Source organism: Maniola jurtina, chromosome 11, assembly GCF_905333055.1.
Source record: "Maniola jurtina chromosome 11, ilManJurt1.1, whole genome shotgun sequence".
In the NCBI taxonomy this organism is placed as follows: domain Eukaryota; kingdom Metazoa; phylum Arthropoda; class Insecta; order Lepidoptera; family Nymphalidae; genus Maniola; species Maniola jurtina.
In genome coordinates this window covers 9498395-9515480 of record NC_060039.1, presented here as the reverse complement: position 1 = coordinate 9515480, position 17086 = coordinate 9498395, and the positions used below count along the sequence as shown (strand labels likewise).

The window sequence follows — 17086 nt, the reverse complement described above, 5'->3', positions numbered from 1 at the left end:
AAAAATATAACTACATCCATACTGTTATAAAAGGCATTAAGCTACACATTACTATGTAAATGGTAAAACTCGTAATATTTTATTATTAATTGTAATACAAAGTACCTATTTATATGTTTGTTTACAAAATACAGTCTACATCGAAATTGAACTCATTCCATGACACACTTGGGTGTTTATTAGATTTAAGTTGTGTTAAAAAATATATTAATATCATTCTTTAAAAATACACATTGTGTAGTCTTTAATAATGTACCTGATCTATTGTTTAAATAAAACAGTTAATTTAAAATACATTATATTATGTTTTCAATTATAACTACAGAATGGTGCTTAAATTTAATTGTTTTTTGTAATATAAAATAGATAGTAAAATAAAACATTTTTTAACAGTATCAATTTCTTTTTTTTATAAATACTCTAAGCATTTTTCTTGCCAAATCTTTTTTAACTTCCGTTCTAGTTTTCTAGTAGTCATCAAGGGACTATCTAATTTCAAAAGAGCAATTTTTAGTGCTTGCCATTGCATAAAACTTAAGTGACTAGTGAGGGATGTACCATGAGATTTGTTTCTAAATGCTTCTTCATTTTCTATGAAATATATTAATGAATCTCTGTCTCTTACATATTCAATTGCATGGTTCTGTTCTATTTTTGCAACTGGAGGATGGGTCTCTGCACTCTCAGCTGGCAATAAGCTCACCATCTTTTTGAAACTCTCCCTAGATATTGCCACACCTTCATCTTGATCTTTGTTTAATGCATTTTCAAAGTGAACCTCATGTTTTGGCAATAGTATTTGTACTTCTGGCTCATCATCATCACTGTTTTCAGATTTCTTATTGACATCATTGACATACTTCAATATATTTTCATTTAAATCTCCTTCCTCATCTTCAACCATAATAGTATCAATATTAATATTGTTTTTTTGAGTCCATTCCAATCTTCCAGTTTGACCTAGATTTTTAAGATCAATCCATTCCTCTAAATCTACAGGCAACTCATATTCTTTTGGTAGAAAATCTAATCCTTTACAGGGCAGGTGTTTTAGGAAAGGGTACAATTGGTTATACCAGTTACATGAATGTTGTAACAGAACTAACACCATTGACCATATTCTACAGAGTAATGCATAAGGCATTAGACACATCCAGTGACTCTCACCTAGTTTGATTCTATTTAGGTAAAAAATAGCTGCCTGCTTAGAACAAACTGCAATTCTATACATTAACTTAGAAAATGTCATCAGTCTTACCAAAATAAACTGCAACATATGGCTCGTAGGCATGTATGGTTCTATTTCATTATTTTCGGGTAACATGTCAATGAAATTTTGTACATCCTTTGTCAATGGTAAAGACAAATATTTACGAAGAGCGGTATTAACTTTTTTAAAGTTCCTGTAGCCAATATCATTGCGAAATTTTTTATCAAATTTATATAAAAATCGTGAAAATATCGCGCTTTCCTTGTGAAGTGGTGACTGCTGAGACAATACGCGCATTATTGTGTTACAACAACTTTTAAGTTCTTTTATACCTGTAAATAGAAGGATTTAAGTATCTTAAAGTTTCTGAGATCAAAAGACGATTAAAATTTGATTATAATACTCACTAAATTTAATTTGGCACGGAGAAGTATTTATTGGAGGCGGTAGAACAGATTTGTCGTTCCAAGGCTCTAACATTTTTTACAAATAGTTGCAATGTTATTGAGTAAAAAATAATAGTTAAAAACTTTCCAAGAAAGTCTGCGTATTTTTATAACCTCGAAAAACAAATGGAAAACAATAAACATCAATAAAAAGTTGACAGTTGACATGATGTAGGACGTCAGATTGAGTTTTCTGTTGGCTAACCTTAACATCTGTCAACATTTTTTTTAACTGGCTTTACGGCTCTGGGCCCTTGATGAAAGCATCAACAAATTCATTCATCAGCACAGACAACTCAGTGCCTACGTCTATTTAAAAATTACTAAGATTGTGTGTATGTTTGTTACTCTTTCACGCAATAACTACTGAATGGATTTGGCTGAAATTTGGAATGGAGATAGATAATAACTATCCTGGATTAGCACATAGGCTACTTTTTATCCCGGAAAATCAAAGAGTTCCTACAGGATTTTAAAAAACCAAAATCCACGCGGGCAAAGCCGCGGGCATCTTCTAGTAGTAAATACAGGCTACAGAGTAACATACTTAGGTACAAAAAACAATTCGTTATCGCATTATTTTTTAATACATTATTGACAAAAAATGTAACTTGCATTTACATTATTAATATCCATATTGCATTTACAATATTAATTCCAAACTTGATGAAATCATGTTAGGTAAGTGATCAAGGAAGCGGTTGGTATACCTAGTAGGTATGTTTATTCAATTTCATCCAATTCTTCTTTAATTAAGCTGCCGAGAAGAGAAGAATCTGGTGGTAACCATTCACAGCTTGTGTCCTCCGACGAACATACCTGAAATAAAAAAGGCTATTATTTTCTTTTAAATAACGTACCTACTTATGTATACTCCATTGTTAAGATTTAGTTTGAGAAAAACTACGTAAACAGCGATCAGAAGCAATAATGAAACAAAAATTAGAGCGTGTAACTTTTACACACAACGGCCCACCTCAATAACCTCAACTAAAATAAATAAACACCTCGAAAAAATGGTGGCCTCAAAATAACATCTGTTTTGCCGCCATTATCGGCGCATGTGACGTATGAATGTTACAGTGCGACAAGGATCTTTTGGTGCTTTCTTAAAATCAGCACTCAGATTTTAAGAAAGGTGAATCACGTATTTACCATCGAACTTTCTAAAGGTAGGTATTTACATACCTACCTTTAGAAAGTGACCACTTTCTTTCTTTCTTTTATTCATAGACAAGTTAGCCCTTGACTGCAATCTCGCCTGGTGGTAAGTGCTATATGCTGATGATGCAGTCTATGGAAGCGGGCTAGCGTATAAAGGTTATATCAGTTTTTATTAAACCCGCGCCCCTTTGGTTTCTACACGGCATCGTACCGGAATCGAACCGGTGGTAACTAGCCTCGGTCGAAGCCTCCCACTAGACAGACATCTTAAAATTGGCCACCGAATTACTTTGGTTTTGCAATTTCTGATAAGAAACACCTAGGTACTCCTAGTATGGCAAGTAAAATAGGTATCACTACATAGTATACAAGTGTAAATTAAAAATTTATAACACCCCCGATAAGTGAAGGTTATAGTAGTTAAGTTAGTATAGCTAAGAACACTCTCGATCAAGCTACCTTTCAAACAAAAAAAACTAATTTAAAATCGGTTCGTTAGTTTAGGCGATACGGTGCCACAGACAGATACACAGATACACACGTCAAACTTATAACACCCCTCTTTTTGGGTCGGGGGTTAAAAATAAAATCGCTCGCCGCGCTGAGTACGTGGTTGTTCGGGCTAATCTCAGAAACTACTGCATGGATTTTCATACGGTTTTCACTAATAGAAAGATGGATTACCTTTTAAGTCTATACTTTACGAACATTTTGCGAAAATAAGCTACCGGTAGTAATAAGCTACCGGTAAGATAATAGTGGATTAAATCGTAAAAAATAGGGTAAGTGCTATCCGTAGAAAACCGCGGCAGGTCACTAGTTATAGAATATATTAAAGACATTTAACATACTTGGCATTTGCAGTTAGCCGCTTCAACGAAGTGATAAATTTCTGTGCCAGGCTCAACACCAGGGTCGCAGTTCCGTAGTTGAACTGATGCATGCTTTCTTTCGCCGTGCACACATACTGGATGAGTCGACACTTTGTAGGGGAATTGCCAATGAGAAATCTGTAAAATGAATTTCATTTAATAGAAATATTAAGTCCTTAGTGATTATAACTCGATGGTTTATAAAATGTCTGGTTATGTCTTTTTACACAATTGATTCTAGTTCAACTTGGAAAAGACTTCGTGGATCCAGTCAGATAACATGAGGAGTTCATTGGATAGGTACCTCGTAAGAAAAACAGTATCCCCAGCACGATAATATTTTAACATCATCCCAGCAGCGTAATCCATTAAAGTCAGTTTGGACGGCCTTATGAATGTATCGTTTTAGTTTGCATCTTGAATTAGATGGAGAACCTGAACAGTAAATGAACCAACACGAAACTACTAATACGCTCAGAACAACACTAAAGCTGCTCCTGTTATTGACCATGTTCTAAAATAAAAAGAATTTTAAGTTCTAATTGTATTCTACCAGCTAACACCAGCTTAAAAGGTCAGCTAAGATATCTTTGACTGTCACCTTGAGTATGGTTTTATAAGAGCTGAGAAGAGACGTCAGAGCATTAATTTTGTGTCAGTTCACATCACAATTTTTTAACAAACCATTAGATTTGCGACTTCACTGACTAAAAGTAGATGGATGAATATATTTGAATACCAAATGCTGAGGAAGACGTCAGTAATAATAATTAATTGCTAAAAAGTACTAGTGTAAGTAACTATATTTTTATCGATCTACATGAGTATTTATTTGGTGGTGCGAACTGCGAAGTGAGATGGTCTGTCCCAATTTCCATCGTCACCAGTCGGTCCTAGCTCCTAAATAACATGTATAACATCTAGTGATTATATAGGTACTCTTTGTAACATACTTTGCAAGGTGTCCATGCCACCCACACTTTAGGTACCTAGTTACCTACATTTTAGTACCTAACTACGTAATGAATTAATTTAAAATACCGATATAAATGTAAATCCATCTCTGTGATAGACCGATTGTATTATTTGTTTTGCAACAGCCCCGCAAAATGTTGTTATTACAAGTGGTCGAAAAGTAATCCTGTGACCTAGTAATTTTTATCAGAGCAATGTAGAGGCAAGGAGCACGATCTCAGGGGAAAAGTTAAAAAAGTGTCCAGGATTAAACATCATTCATACATTCATCCATACTTTATGTGGTATTTATATATCCATGTAGTATGGATGTAGCAGTAAAGTAAATAATCGGCACAGAGTTATTACATTATGTTATCGAATTGAAGTAAAGATTTTTATATAAACCTCTGGAAATAATACTGCCATTGGCGCTATTAGAATGCCATAAGTCTATTTTGTCGTATTAGTTTACAAATTGCGAATAACCAAATTAAATTTGAATTTCGCGGGCAATTTCGTGCCTTACACCTTACCCTATTAGTTAAATAAAGTTCTGTGCAGTTCTGTGTTACATACTCTTTGGTTTGCTTTGCTTTGACTCCTTTGACTGAACACATTTTAGGTATTAATATTATACTCTTTGACTGGACATGATAAATCCAGACCAATTTATGTAGGTCCAGGGCCGTAAGTAAATTTAAAAAAAAATCCAGACCAAAGAGTATGTAATCACACGACAAATCGACAAATCAACCAATCAACCTGTCAAATTCGACAGATGTAAACATTGCGTATTTTTAAAATAAAAATAATATTAATAAAAACGTATTAGTTATCCAGGGATTACCAAGTAAATTATTCGCTATGCCGGAATATTTATAAGTCCATGGCTATGACATAAGTTGCCTTTTTAACGGAGTGGAGTAGTGTACAAGTGGTTACCAATTATTGTGGTAGCAATTAAAATTTAAAATGTCTCGTCGAACACCTACAAAATCAAGGGTAAAAGTTTGCAATAAATCTGTTTTTCATCTTCAAGATAAGAAAGCTGATGAAAACGAACTATCCATTGGTTTAATTAAGTCTGCGAAACGCACGGGACAGCTGACTTTATGTAACAGAGGCCTTGGAACAGGTAAGGTTTCTTTAAAATATTACATAAAATATAAATACCTCTACGGAAGTTACGGTTGACAAAACAATACGATATACGGAACTCAACAAACAGTTCCTTCTATGTAATACCAATTTTAGCTGTAGTCTTGTTATAACTAGGTAGGTACTTTAAAAATCCTGAATCCAAAATCTTTAGTCTCTACAAATCTTCACATGCGAAATCTCATGTAACTAGATTTCGATCTTATTTATTTTGCACAAATTGGTATAGGTGCATGCATATATCAATATAATGATTTGCATTTTTTTTTAAAGTTCAAAACTGAATTATAAAACTATTTTAGTACCTGAAAATGTATGGAAAATTAATGAGTTGGTATTGGAGGAAACCAAAGAGGTAGACTTTGCGAGATCTGATCAAAACAACTGGTGGAATTCTGAACCCCTCAAGATGCTAGACCTCAGTTCCAATGTCATTAAAGCTCTGTCACCAAACATCCAGTTACTGCAAGAACTAGTAACACTGAAGGTATGCAAAATATGATAACAGTAAAGTCAAAGGTGTTTATTCAAAATAGGTACTATTATACACTTTTTGATTGTTAACTATTGAATTTGTAAGTTAATTATTGATATAGTGATAATTAATTACATAATCATAAAACTAAAGCTATGAGGGTTCCAAATGCACCCTGGTCCAAGAAGAATCCCACAATAAACTCAGACGGGTATTCTTTTTAGTATCATCTTAAAACTTATTAGAATTATCAAAGCTGTTACAGCATCTCATTCACAAGCTTTCCTATCATTTAAATACCTATGTAAAAATTGCAGATAGATAGATTTGGAACTCCCTTCTGGCGTCCATGTTTCATGCCACATATAACTTAAGTACCTTCAAGGCAAGAGTGCATAGGCATCTCCTAGGCAAGCATGCTCCAACTTAGACCTCATCATTACTTTCGTTAAGTCATTGTTGCCGCCAAGCACAAGCCAATACTGTAATGAAAAAAAGCTTTTATTTTGCTTTTAGCTTCATGACAATGCTTTGACTAACCTCCCAGATGAGATTGGAGAACTGAGTAGTTTATCAAACCTAAGCTTAGACCACAACAAACTGGAGACGCTGCCAAAAGAGTTCTACAAATTGACTGAGTTAAGATGGTTGAGTATTTCACACAATACTCTCACAAAAATTGAGCCAGATTTTGGAGATTTAGTAATGTTAACCTTTTTGGTAAGTCAAGTTTTAGTAGAAAATGCAGTGATAGCCTATTAATTTTTTTTTAAATTACCTAATAGTTAAGATGTCAACCTCTTATTGGCTGATTTGATCCTAGGCCTCTAACTTTTCGTAGTTGTATAAGTATGTGCTTTTTAAGCAATTAAATATCACTTGCTTGAACAGTGAAGGAAAGCGTTCTGAGGGAACCTGCATGCCTGAGAGTTCTACATAATGTTCTCAAAATTGTGTGAAGTCTGTCACTTGGCCAGCATTCTGATAGGAGACTTAATAGATTAGATAGATTAATCGGCTTTTTCTTTGGCCAGAAATCAATCTTCAGTTGGACACTAATAATAATAATTAATTAATCATTCCTTGTTAATAATAATTTGTTATTTACTTATATATATTTAATGATGCAGGATTTATCTCATAACAAACTGACAGTTTTACCGCCTGGGATGGGATATCTAGTTCGCTTGGTGGAGCTCAATTTGTCTCACAATGAATTGACGGAATTGCCACCGGATATTGTTAACCTAAGAGGTAGATCACTGTGTCTATTATTACTAAACTGGATGATGCCTGTGACAATTCAGATTTTTGAAAAACCTATGGGAACTCTTTGATTTTCCAGGACAAAAAGTATGCTATTTCTGTCCCTACCTTAATTGTTTATAGTATTTTTGTGTACTATTATGGTTCTTCTAAATTATGTGGTACACTGAACCGGAATATAAGACAATAATATCACTACGATGTACAGATACAGAGAGGCAGATAGACGACAAAACTTTAAGACACTGTTAAAATGAGACAGCGTTATACGGCTGGCTTAAATCTGTCTCTTTTTAACTGAAACTTAAGTCTAAGCAAAGCCAAAGTGCGCTCTATAGATTTCAAACTAAGAGAGGGAACTCTCAAAACATATAACAATAGACATTGGTCAAATTAACTATTATAAATTTATTTCTAATATAATTGCCCATGCTAGATTTTTAACAATAGCTATTTAATAGTAATTAATTATTATTATTTTTTGGAATTTATTCACGTTATTTTTTTCTAGTGCTTTGTATTATTTTTTAACTAATATTATACTTTTATCATACGTTTTACAGTAATATTTAAGCATTGAGTATCATTTTTTTGTGAAAATAATTTAAGTTAATAAAACCAATGTCCTTAATAAGAAGTGAAAATTATTTGATGAAGATCTGTAAAAAAGTCATTTGAAAGAAGTTGTTTAATGTGTTTTGTAAATTATATTTATATTTATATTTTAGATTTAAGGAAGTTCAACATAAATAATAATAATTTGAAGAGGCTGCCTCCCCTTGGCGAACTGAGGAAAATGGAAATTTTAGACGCAAACCACAACAACATTGAACAACTGCCGGACTTCTATGGGTGCACAGCTTTAAAAGAAATATACTTGGCCAATAATTATATTAAGGTAATTAAATTTATTTTCTTTAGACAACTAAAACAGTGGGATTGACACCTGATAGTATTACAGATAGGTTACGTGACGCGAAAAATTATACCTTCGGCTGGCCTTTTCACGGACGTATATATCTTACGACCGGAGAGCTGTGCGAGCTAAATTGCACTTTATTGTATAGTAACAAGAGTCGCTATTTATTCAAACATCATTAAGTATTCTGTGATTATTGGCGCGGTCTGACAAATGTTGGCTAGCAAAAAAAATTCCTTCTGCGTTTTATCCGCGTAGATATTATGGTACTCCCCAAACATTTATTCAGCGGATATATTTTATCCTGTCTTACGCACAGGTAACATAAATGTCGTCAGTCGATGCAGTCGACGTTGTGTTTGATGAATTGATGTCGTCAACGAATGGATAACCTTTTTCGATTTCTAAACTGTAATACCTTTTAGGAAATTACAGAAGAGTTCTGCGATCAGATGCAACAGTTGAATGTGTTGAATATCAGAGACAACCAAGTGGAATTGCTACCTGAAAACATATCACTCCTAAAGACACTCAAGAGATTTGACCTCTCCAATAACAATTTGAACAAGTGAGTCATCTGGTTTTATATTTAGACGTTTACGGTTTATCTACCTTTATAGATAACGGTTTGGATTTATAGGCGCTGCCAACTGTGTAAACATTTCTTTTCAATTTTATTTAGCCTCTTTTGAATACTTGATGAAAAACAATGACCCATCTCTATTACATTTTAATGGTCTTGGTTTTGCCATCAGATTCTGCTCTCTGGTAATTACTTAACCAGACCAGACTGTTCGCTTGCTTGTTATTTACATACATTAAAAAAAAATTGCCGCACCGCCATTGCGTTATCGCATCGCACCTCAGCCATGTTAGTGCCGCACCAATTTATGTAGCTTTCCCACGATCAACCCATCGCCGGCTCACTACGGTGCACGGGGTATCCTCAGAATGAGAATGGATTGGCCAAGTGCAGATTGGCAGACTTCACAGATCACCAAGAAGATTATAGAGAAGTCTTTGGCATGCCGATTTCGTCAGAAGTTTTCCTTTATTTTGTTTAGGTTACCGCGGAACCTAGGGCTCATGTCGCAGCTGCAGAGCATCAGCATGGAAGGCAACAAGCTATCGTTCGTGCGGCAGGACATCCTCAAGGGCGGCACGGACCGCATGATGCGATACCTGCGCGACCGCATCACTGAGGACGTCGTCAGCGAGACCAGGCTCGAGAACAACTGGCCGGATAAGTATGGAATCTATCTATAGATTGCTTAAGTTACCATAGAACCTAGCGTTTATGTCGGAACAGTAAAGCGTCAGCATGGAGGACATCATATTGTTGTTCCAACATAACCAACAGATTCCAGATGCCAGATAGAATAGATAGAACCAGCTATCCAGAAAGAACGCAAATTATTTTCTGCATGTTTAGATGCAATAGGAATTCAACATTTTGGGCCTGAAGGATTTTTACGAACAATAAAAGTGATTTGGTCGCATTATTTCAAATCTAAATGTCTAGTAAATCATATAATGTATTTAGTCAAAATCTATTTCTATGCTCCCACTGCGAGCTAGAGTGGGATTATAATGGAATAAGCTATTTCTTTTTACATTTAAAGTCGTTTTTGATAGGATTTATTGTTTTATTCGTAACAGATTTACTATGAAGAAAAGTCAAGCGCTCATGGTCCCTTCAAAAGAGCTTACATCAGTGCCGGAAGACATTTTCCATACGGCGGCAGAAGCCGAGGTACACATCGTCGATATTTCCAAGAATAAGTTAACCGCAGTGCCTCAAGGGTGAGTTGTACTCATAGTTCGTTAGAAAAAAACGGGATCGGCAGACTTCACCCATCGCAGAGAACATTATGCAGAATTCTCAGGCACGCAGGTTTCCCCACAATGTTTTCCTTCACCGTCAAAGCGAAGAGATATTAAATTGTGCAGGTCTTGAATTTGGGGCCCGGAAATATATAGAATAATGAAACTGTCATACTCCTTCGAAGTTAGCCTGCTTCCATCTTAGACTGCATCATCACTTACCACCAGCGGAGTGGTTCGCTAACTCAGTGTCTGCTGAATGATAGCCACCAAGCTCATGACATTTATTTTTAATCCATCGAAAATTTTCTATGAAAAATTATTTTAAATTCACTCGTTGAAGCAGCAATGTAGAACCAACCGATGTCAAATGAGCTATCATGTTAGACACTGAGTTAGCGAATCGCCCCCAAGTGAGATCTCAGTCAAGGGATAACTTGTATCAGAATAAAAAAAACATAGTAGGCCTCTTGGTTCCTCGGAGGCTATGTTGCTCCATCTTTTTCAGTTTAATCAGTTATAGTTCAGAATATAGAAATTTATTTCTTTATATTGCTCATTCAGGGTACAACACTTGCGTGAAACGTTAACGCAGTTATTGCTATCATCAAACAGCATTGATAGTGTGCCACCGGAGATAGCCCTTTGCAAGCATTTGCAGTATGTAGATCTGGGGAAAAATAATCTCGCAGACCTGCCTATAGAGATGGGAGATCTGAAGAATCTCAGGGAACTAGCCATATCGAACAATAAGTGAGTATAGGTGCATTACTTAGCATAAAATGGTAGTGTCCGACCGAACCTTCGATTTCGGACACCTTCAGCAAAAAAAAAAAAAAAACACTTTTGGCCAAACCTTCGGCTTCGGCCAAAATGTGCCGAAAGATTGGCCAAAGCCGAAGGTTTCTAGCATGGAATGAACGGTTACGAATGCATCATCGTCATGATCAATCCATTGCTGGGCCACTATTGAGCACTATTGAGCTGGCTATTGAGCATGGATCTTGTCAGGGAGAAAAACTCTTACAAAACGCAGGTTTACGAAAATCCCGCGATGCGTCTACGAGCTGGATAACCTGGAAATACTGCTCGCGGCCGAGAACCAAATATCGGAAATCAACGTCTCATCCGACGCTCTGGCGAAGTTGAAGAAGCTGGCCGTGCTCGACCTCACCAACAACAGCATCGTCACTGTGCCGCCCGAACTCGGCAACTTCACACATTTGCGGTAAGTTATCCTATGATATCCTATATACTAGAACTAGATAATACCTTCGACCTCGTTCAAGTGGTATAGGTTTTTTAAAACTCCCGTAGGAACTCTTTAACTTTTCGGGATAAAAATCATCTTTCTCCATTCTAAATTTCAGCCAAATCCGTCCAGTGGTTTTGCGTGAAAGAGTAACAACACACATCACACAAACTTTCGCCTTTATAATATTAGTGGGAAGTGTGATATTATAAATGCGAAAGTGTGTCTGTCTGTCTGCTAGCTTTTCTCGGCCAACAGTTTAACCGATTTTGATGAAATTCGGTACTTAACGTAGTTTACATCCCGGAGACGGATATAGACTACCGTTTATCCCGGAAAATCAAAGAGTTTCTATGAGATTTTTAAAAACCTAAATCCACACGGACGAAGTTGAGGGCACCTCCTAGTTTAAGATAAACTAATGTCAAAATGCTTTGGTATAGTATCTAAGTTAAATAAGAGCAAGGTCTCCTTTCAGATCTCTGGAACTAATGGGGAACTGCTTCCGACAACCTCGACACGCCGTACTGGCGAAGGGCACAGCCTCCATTCTGTCGTATCTGAGAGACCGTATACCCACCTAGGACAAGTAGAACATATCTAAAGCTGGCAACTGATCTGTATCATTTGAATGTAATGTAACATACCACAAACTGCTGTCCTATATCTAAAAATCTACTAACTGAAAAAATATATTTGAAGCCATTATAAAATAGGACGTTAGAAAAACTTATATTTCTATGTTTTTGGCGATGACTCGATAACTATTTTTAGATTACTGCCAAAAAAAGGAGTGTAATGTTTAACCGACTTTCAAAAAAAGAGGAAGGAGCCTATAATTTTCAGGACAGTCATTTGTTTTTTTTTTAATTATTAATATTACTTGTTATTGTTAGAAATAACCTTGTCTGCCAATCCGCACATGGCCAGCGTGGTAGACCTATTCTTTAAATATCTTTAAGATCGGTGAAGAATGATGTTCGCAATGAAAAGAATTTCTTTAGTTCGCAGTCATCAATTTCGCCATTCTTTGGAGGATACAGTAAGCCGGCGATAAGTTGATAATGATGTGGAATGTTAGATATAGGACGGCAGTAATGTGAGCCAATGGGGATCCACACTTCCAATTTATCCCGAAAGGTGGCGCATAAGCGAACCGGCCTAACCGCTATTCCGGTAGGATATCACCTGTGGAACCTGTGAGCCGTCATACGCTATTAATTTAATAGGGATATTTCCTATGTCAAAAATAAATTATTTCTCAGTGATTATTAAATATTCCAAAATACGTAAAATCCACGTCCTTTGTTAGTTTTAAGTGTAATAACTAACTTAAATTATCGATTACACGAAATAAGCACACCAAATCATTGTGATGACACAATCCAGTATTTTATAGAAGCGCGCAAACTAAGCGCGTGTTTTGACTTTGGTAAAAAGTTACTGATTCGAATAGTTGGATTATGGATACATCCATAGGAGATTTCAAGTATACATCTTTAAATAATTCACCAAACAATCGTATATTGTATCGATAGCATAATTCTTAGCAAAGATGGCAAACCAACAAGAGTCAAGACAAATAAGACAAGAAAAATGTTGATTTGACATTGGTATTGGCCAGACCTCTTGTGGCGCCCTCTGGGATTAGTTTTGCCTGTGGATCCCTATTGCAAACAGAGCCGCCCACCGCAAGCTTCGCGTTGCTTTTTGCAGACCCTATAGCTTAAAACGCTCTTTGCAAATGTCACATTACGAGACAATTTTAGGTCAGTTGCCACCTTTACTTTCATACGTTTGACAATACATATCCGACATACATCCATTGTGTCAAATTATTATGTAACATATTTCTGCGCTACTCAGATTCCTGAGATTATTGAGTTATGGCTGAAATTAACAATCCGTCTATCTGTAATTTTCCGATTTACTTAGCAACATTGGTATTTATCATAAAAACATACAATTATTGACAAATATGACAAATCACTTTATAAATCGTTTATAACATAAATAGATTACAGATGGATTGATTATTATTAATTTCAGCCGTTGAATACATTTTCTATCAATATGTAATTCTGATTTTAATTTCGGACGTGAGACGCTCAAAAATTTTTTATTTTATTAATCAGTCAATCCACAGATTACACTATCAAATTCCTTAGCTTTTTTAATATCTTTTCTATTACCTAGCTTTCCTGTTCAATGACCGCTCATGCTCCAGATTTACTAAGTATAAAAAAAAGTGACATAATGGCTTGATTTTTAGATAATAATCTAAGCAAAATACTTTTTAAATTCTATGTTCAATTAATTATTTTTTGGTACTCCTTCACATTCCCTCTATAACAGAAAAAAAAGAGTTACCAAATTTTTTGTTATTAAGTGTTGCCAGTTAGTTTTATATATTATAAAATATTATTTATATGTATGCCATTCTCAGTAATTGGGATTCGGCGAAGAAAAGTATTGCCATGTCGGAAATTTTCTTTTAATTTCTATTCTTACTAAGCCAAAGTTAAATATATAAAGCCAAATCTTTCGTTTCATGTACCTGATTACCACCGCTGATTCGTTATTCATTGCTTGTTATATTTGTGTTTTTTTCTTTAATTGTTGATATTTTGTTACCTGTTTATTTATTGTTAAATTCGAATTTTCGAATATGTATATTAATTTATTTTGAACTTATACGTGAAAATATATTTAGATTAGATATTTTAAGTGAGTAGGTATTTAAAACAAAACGCATTATAGTATGCGTTTTTGTACCTATTATATTCATTTAAGGTAGCAGTTGCAAGAATATTCCACTATTTTTTGAAATCTTATAATGGATAAGTGATAAGTTTTTTATTCTATTCTAAAATAAAATTGTTAATTTTAGGCATTGCAGCTTTTTCCATTGGTATAAAAAATACAGGATTGAAAAAATTAGGTTTTTCATCATATAAGCCAAAAATTAACCCCATTTTAAAATTTCAGTCCCTTTTGCAATTGTTACGATTATAATAATATTTTTTTAATTCATTCATTTACAATAAGATTGGGCAAGCATTATATAAAACTATTCCTTTCAAGGCCATGGTATTACAAATATAACCATGGTATTACTATATTAATTAGTCACTGAAATAGTCAGGTGTGACAGGCGAATGCTCAGTCGCACCATGAGGGTCCCATTGTTGCAATTTTGATACGGAACCCTAAAACGTGTATTCAATGTACTCGTACCTATACTTTTCGTCAAGACATATTCAAATCACCATTGAAATCTTGTAATATTTATACCATTGATGTTTTGCATAATAACGTTTGATTGTGACATAAAACATTAAATTGACATTAATAGATATGTACTAATAATTTAAGTATGATTGTTTTATAGATGAGTGTTTACTGCAAATCTTCAAGAGTGGTTTTTTAACTTGTGAATTTCTAAACAGAAACAATTGCTCAAGATGCAGTATTTTGTAGCAATTATAGTTGCAAAGAAAGGAAAATCATTTTAAGTGCAATATATAATTTAAAATCCTTTATGCTGATAATAATGCTATATCAAATATTACGCTTGATGCGAACTTTTTGAATTCCCGAGTTTAATTTTAATACACATGTCAGGTTTTTTTCTTAAAATAATTGTTAAAAAATTGTCCAAATTCAGTTGTTTCAATTTGTTAAAAAAAACTCTCCAAAAAATCAAAAATAAATTGAACATGAAAATCTAATCGGTAATATTATGCTGTTGGAAAAACGACTTGCCATATTGTTGTGTGTAATAAATGTTTCTCAAAACTCTAATACATTCAGTATTGATAGATAGATGGAATATTTATTTTTCCTATATGAAAAATAAATTGAAATCATATTATAAATAATTTATTGTTAAAAGCTTACATAATATAATTCTTCCTAAATTATTCATTTGAAAGAATTAATGTTTTGTGTATAAGTAAGCTGTGATATTATTAGTATTGGATTTTTTGAGTCCGGTTTAGTAAATAGCTACTATGAGAAATTGGTTTCGATTGGCTATAGGTATTATAAGTGAGTATAACAGATCAATACTTAATCTATTTTGACAGTTTGTGTAACTTATCTTATTTAAATTAACTGGTACTGTCCCACCACTGGTCCCAAAGACCGTTCTCCAATTTTTCCACAACTCCTCCGTGCCTCTTCGGGCCACCTAACTGTAAAATCCAATTCACGCTGCACCGTTCGTGGCCGTGGCCTGCCACGGTGGCGTTGGTGATTTTGAGGGGTCCAGAAAGAAGCAGGTTTTGCTTACAAGGCCATTTGGTATACAGCACACATGACCTGCTCTGTCCCATTCAAATAAACCTCGAAAATAAATAATTAGATGGTACCTACTCATACATAAAAATTCTGACTCAGATGTCTGAAGTACTATGTGACTTATATTTTATTAATATAAGTAATTATAGTAGGTACTTATTGCAATTATCTATTCGAGACTGAATTATTTCGTAGTTTATCTAACGAACTGCAATTTTACCTCATTGGTTATGGGTATTTCAATAAGTTTTACGAACTCAAAAATAGATTGTATTACAAAACACGATGCATCAAAATGGATCCAAGCGTTCCTTCTGTTTGTTTCTTTGACACACCGAATGACAATCGTGCATAATTTAGAACACCGCTCCTATTTTTTGTTTGGGTAATGGCTTGCGCATCGAATTTGGACGTACCAGTCTGTAGTTTAAAGGAATAGGTACAGATACGTTGTACAGTGCAACTTCTGTGAAATGGCGAAAAAGGAACTAGAAGTTTAAATGTTTCATGGGCTTAAAAAATTACATACCTACCAACTTAATCAATCACATACCTAGTAAATAAATAATTTGTAGAGCGTGTCTAATTTCATTGAGTAGGTACCTAGGTACCTATGGATCGCGCTCCGAATACGTTTAAAAAATTGGGAATTTTCCAGGACGAAGAATCCTGCGTTCTAATTAGCATCTGTTTGCCCTGCCCATATACATCTAGGAATTGAATAAAAGCGTACATTCTGTAACCAACAATAATGTCACAGCTTACTTTATTTTAAAATACTATGTTCGCATATATTAAATTCAATCCTTGCTTTGGTTGGGAAAATGCACTAGCATTACCAGAGATTTAAATCGTTAGATACGCCTAAATATTTTATGTGCCTAGTTTGCAGAATAGAAAGAGACGACAGAAAACAGTGCTATATTTTTGGGTCAGGATAGATCTAACAATTTAAATCTCAGAATATTACCAATGTTGCTTTAATTTGGTACCTGAATCTACCGCACAGCTTAGCCATTTTAGCCTTAATTAACATGTACCTAAAGTACGTACAGGTGTCACTTTTGCCATTGATAATAATTTTCAGTGAGGTTTTTGTGTGATAAATATTTATTATAAAAGTTATAAGCGCACAATAAATAAAAATCATTAAATTTGCGTTTCCTTTTACAAACCATCCATTAAATAAAAGAAAATACTTTTTAATACAGTTGCTCAAAAAGTGGCGTATTGCAGGGACG

At 34.5% G+C, this 17086-nt stretch overlaps 3 protein-coding genes across 3 annotated transcripts; 1 reads left to right on the top strand and 2 right to left on the bottom strand.

Moving 5' to 3' along the window:
- Nucleotides 1-216: 216 nt before the first annotated feature.
- Nucleotides 217-1820, bottom strand: LOC123869639. Its single transcript, XM_045912623.1, has 2 exons — nt 1618-1820; nt 217-1542 (listed from the first exon to the last, which is right to left on the bottom strand). Exons 1-2 carry the CDS (start codon nt 1688-1690, stop codon nt 410-412), a joined length of 1206 nt encoding a protein of 401 aa, XP_045768579.1. The 5' UTR covers nt 1691-1820; the 3' UTR covers nt 217-409.
- Nucleotides 1821-2224: 404 nt separating this feature from the next.
- LOC123869646 (thyrostimulin beta-5 subunit) lies at nt 2225-4282 on the bottom strand. The gene is made up of 3 exons (XM_045912628.1): nt 3997-4282; nt 3672-3830; nt 2225-2475 (listed from the first exon to the last, which is right to left on the bottom strand). The coding sequence occupies exons 1-3, from the start codon at nt 4201-4203 to the stop codon at nt 2380-2382; spliced, it is 462 nt and encodes a 153-aa protein (XP_045768584.1). The 5' UTR covers nt 4204-4282; the 3' UTR covers nt 2225-2379.
- A 1115-nt stretch (nt 4283-5397) lies between these two features.
- On the top strand, nt 5398-14989 carry LOC123869635 (leucine-rich repeat-containing protein 40-like). The gene is made up of 11 exons (XM_045912618.1): nt 5398-5784; nt 6110-6294; nt 6799-7002; nt 7413-7536; nt 8277-8446; nt 8893-9035; nt 9532-9714; nt 10127-10270; nt 10856-11044; nt 11328-11519; nt 12022-14989. The coding sequence occupies exons 1-11, from the start codon at nt 5622-5624 to the stop codon at nt 12125-12127; spliced, it is 1803 nt and encodes a 600-aa protein (XP_045768574.1). The 5' UTR covers nt 5398-5621; the 3' UTR covers nt 12128-14989.
- The last annotated feature ends 2097 nt before the right edge of the window (nt 14990-17086 follow it).

What these genes read in the sequence shown, in the direction of transcription:
- LOC123869639 (XM_045912623.1), bottom strand. Translation starts at nt 1,690, where the DNA reads ATGTTAGAGCCTTGGAACGACAAATCTGTTCTACCGCCTCCAATAAAT. An exon ending in TCCGTGCCAAATTAAATTTA is followed by an intron (nt 1,543 to 1,617) that starts GTGAGTATTATA and finishes TTCTATTTACAG; the next exon opens with GTATAAAAGAACTTAAAAGT.
- LOC123869646 (XM_045912628.1), bottom strand. Translation starts at nt 4,203, where the DNA reads ATGGTCAATAACAGGAGCAGCTTTAGTGTTGTTCTGAGCGTATTAGTA. An exon ending in GATACTGTTTTTCTTACGAG is followed by an intron (nt 3,831 to 3,996) that starts GTACCTATCCAA and finishes TTCATTTTACAG; the next exon opens with ATTTCTCATTGGCAATTCCC. An exon ending in CGGCTAACTGCAAATGCCAA is followed by an intron (nt 2,476 to 3,671) that starts GTATGTTAAATG and finishes TTTTTATTTCAG; the next exon opens with GTATGTTCGTCGGAGGACAC.
- LOC123869635 (XM_045912618.1), top strand. Translation starts at nt 5,622, where the DNA reads ATGTCTCGTCGAACACCTACAAAATCAAGGGTAAAAGTTTGCAATAAA. An exon ending in TAGTAATGTTAACCTTTTTG is followed by an intron (nt 7,003 to 7,412) that starts GTAAGTCAAGTT and finishes TTAATGATGCAG; the next exon opens with GATTTATCTCATAACAAACT. An exon ending in GAGAACAACTGGCCGGATAA is followed by an intron (nt 9,715 to 10,126) that starts GTATGGAATCTA and finishes TATTCGTAACAG; the next exon opens with ATTTACTATGAAGAAAAGTC.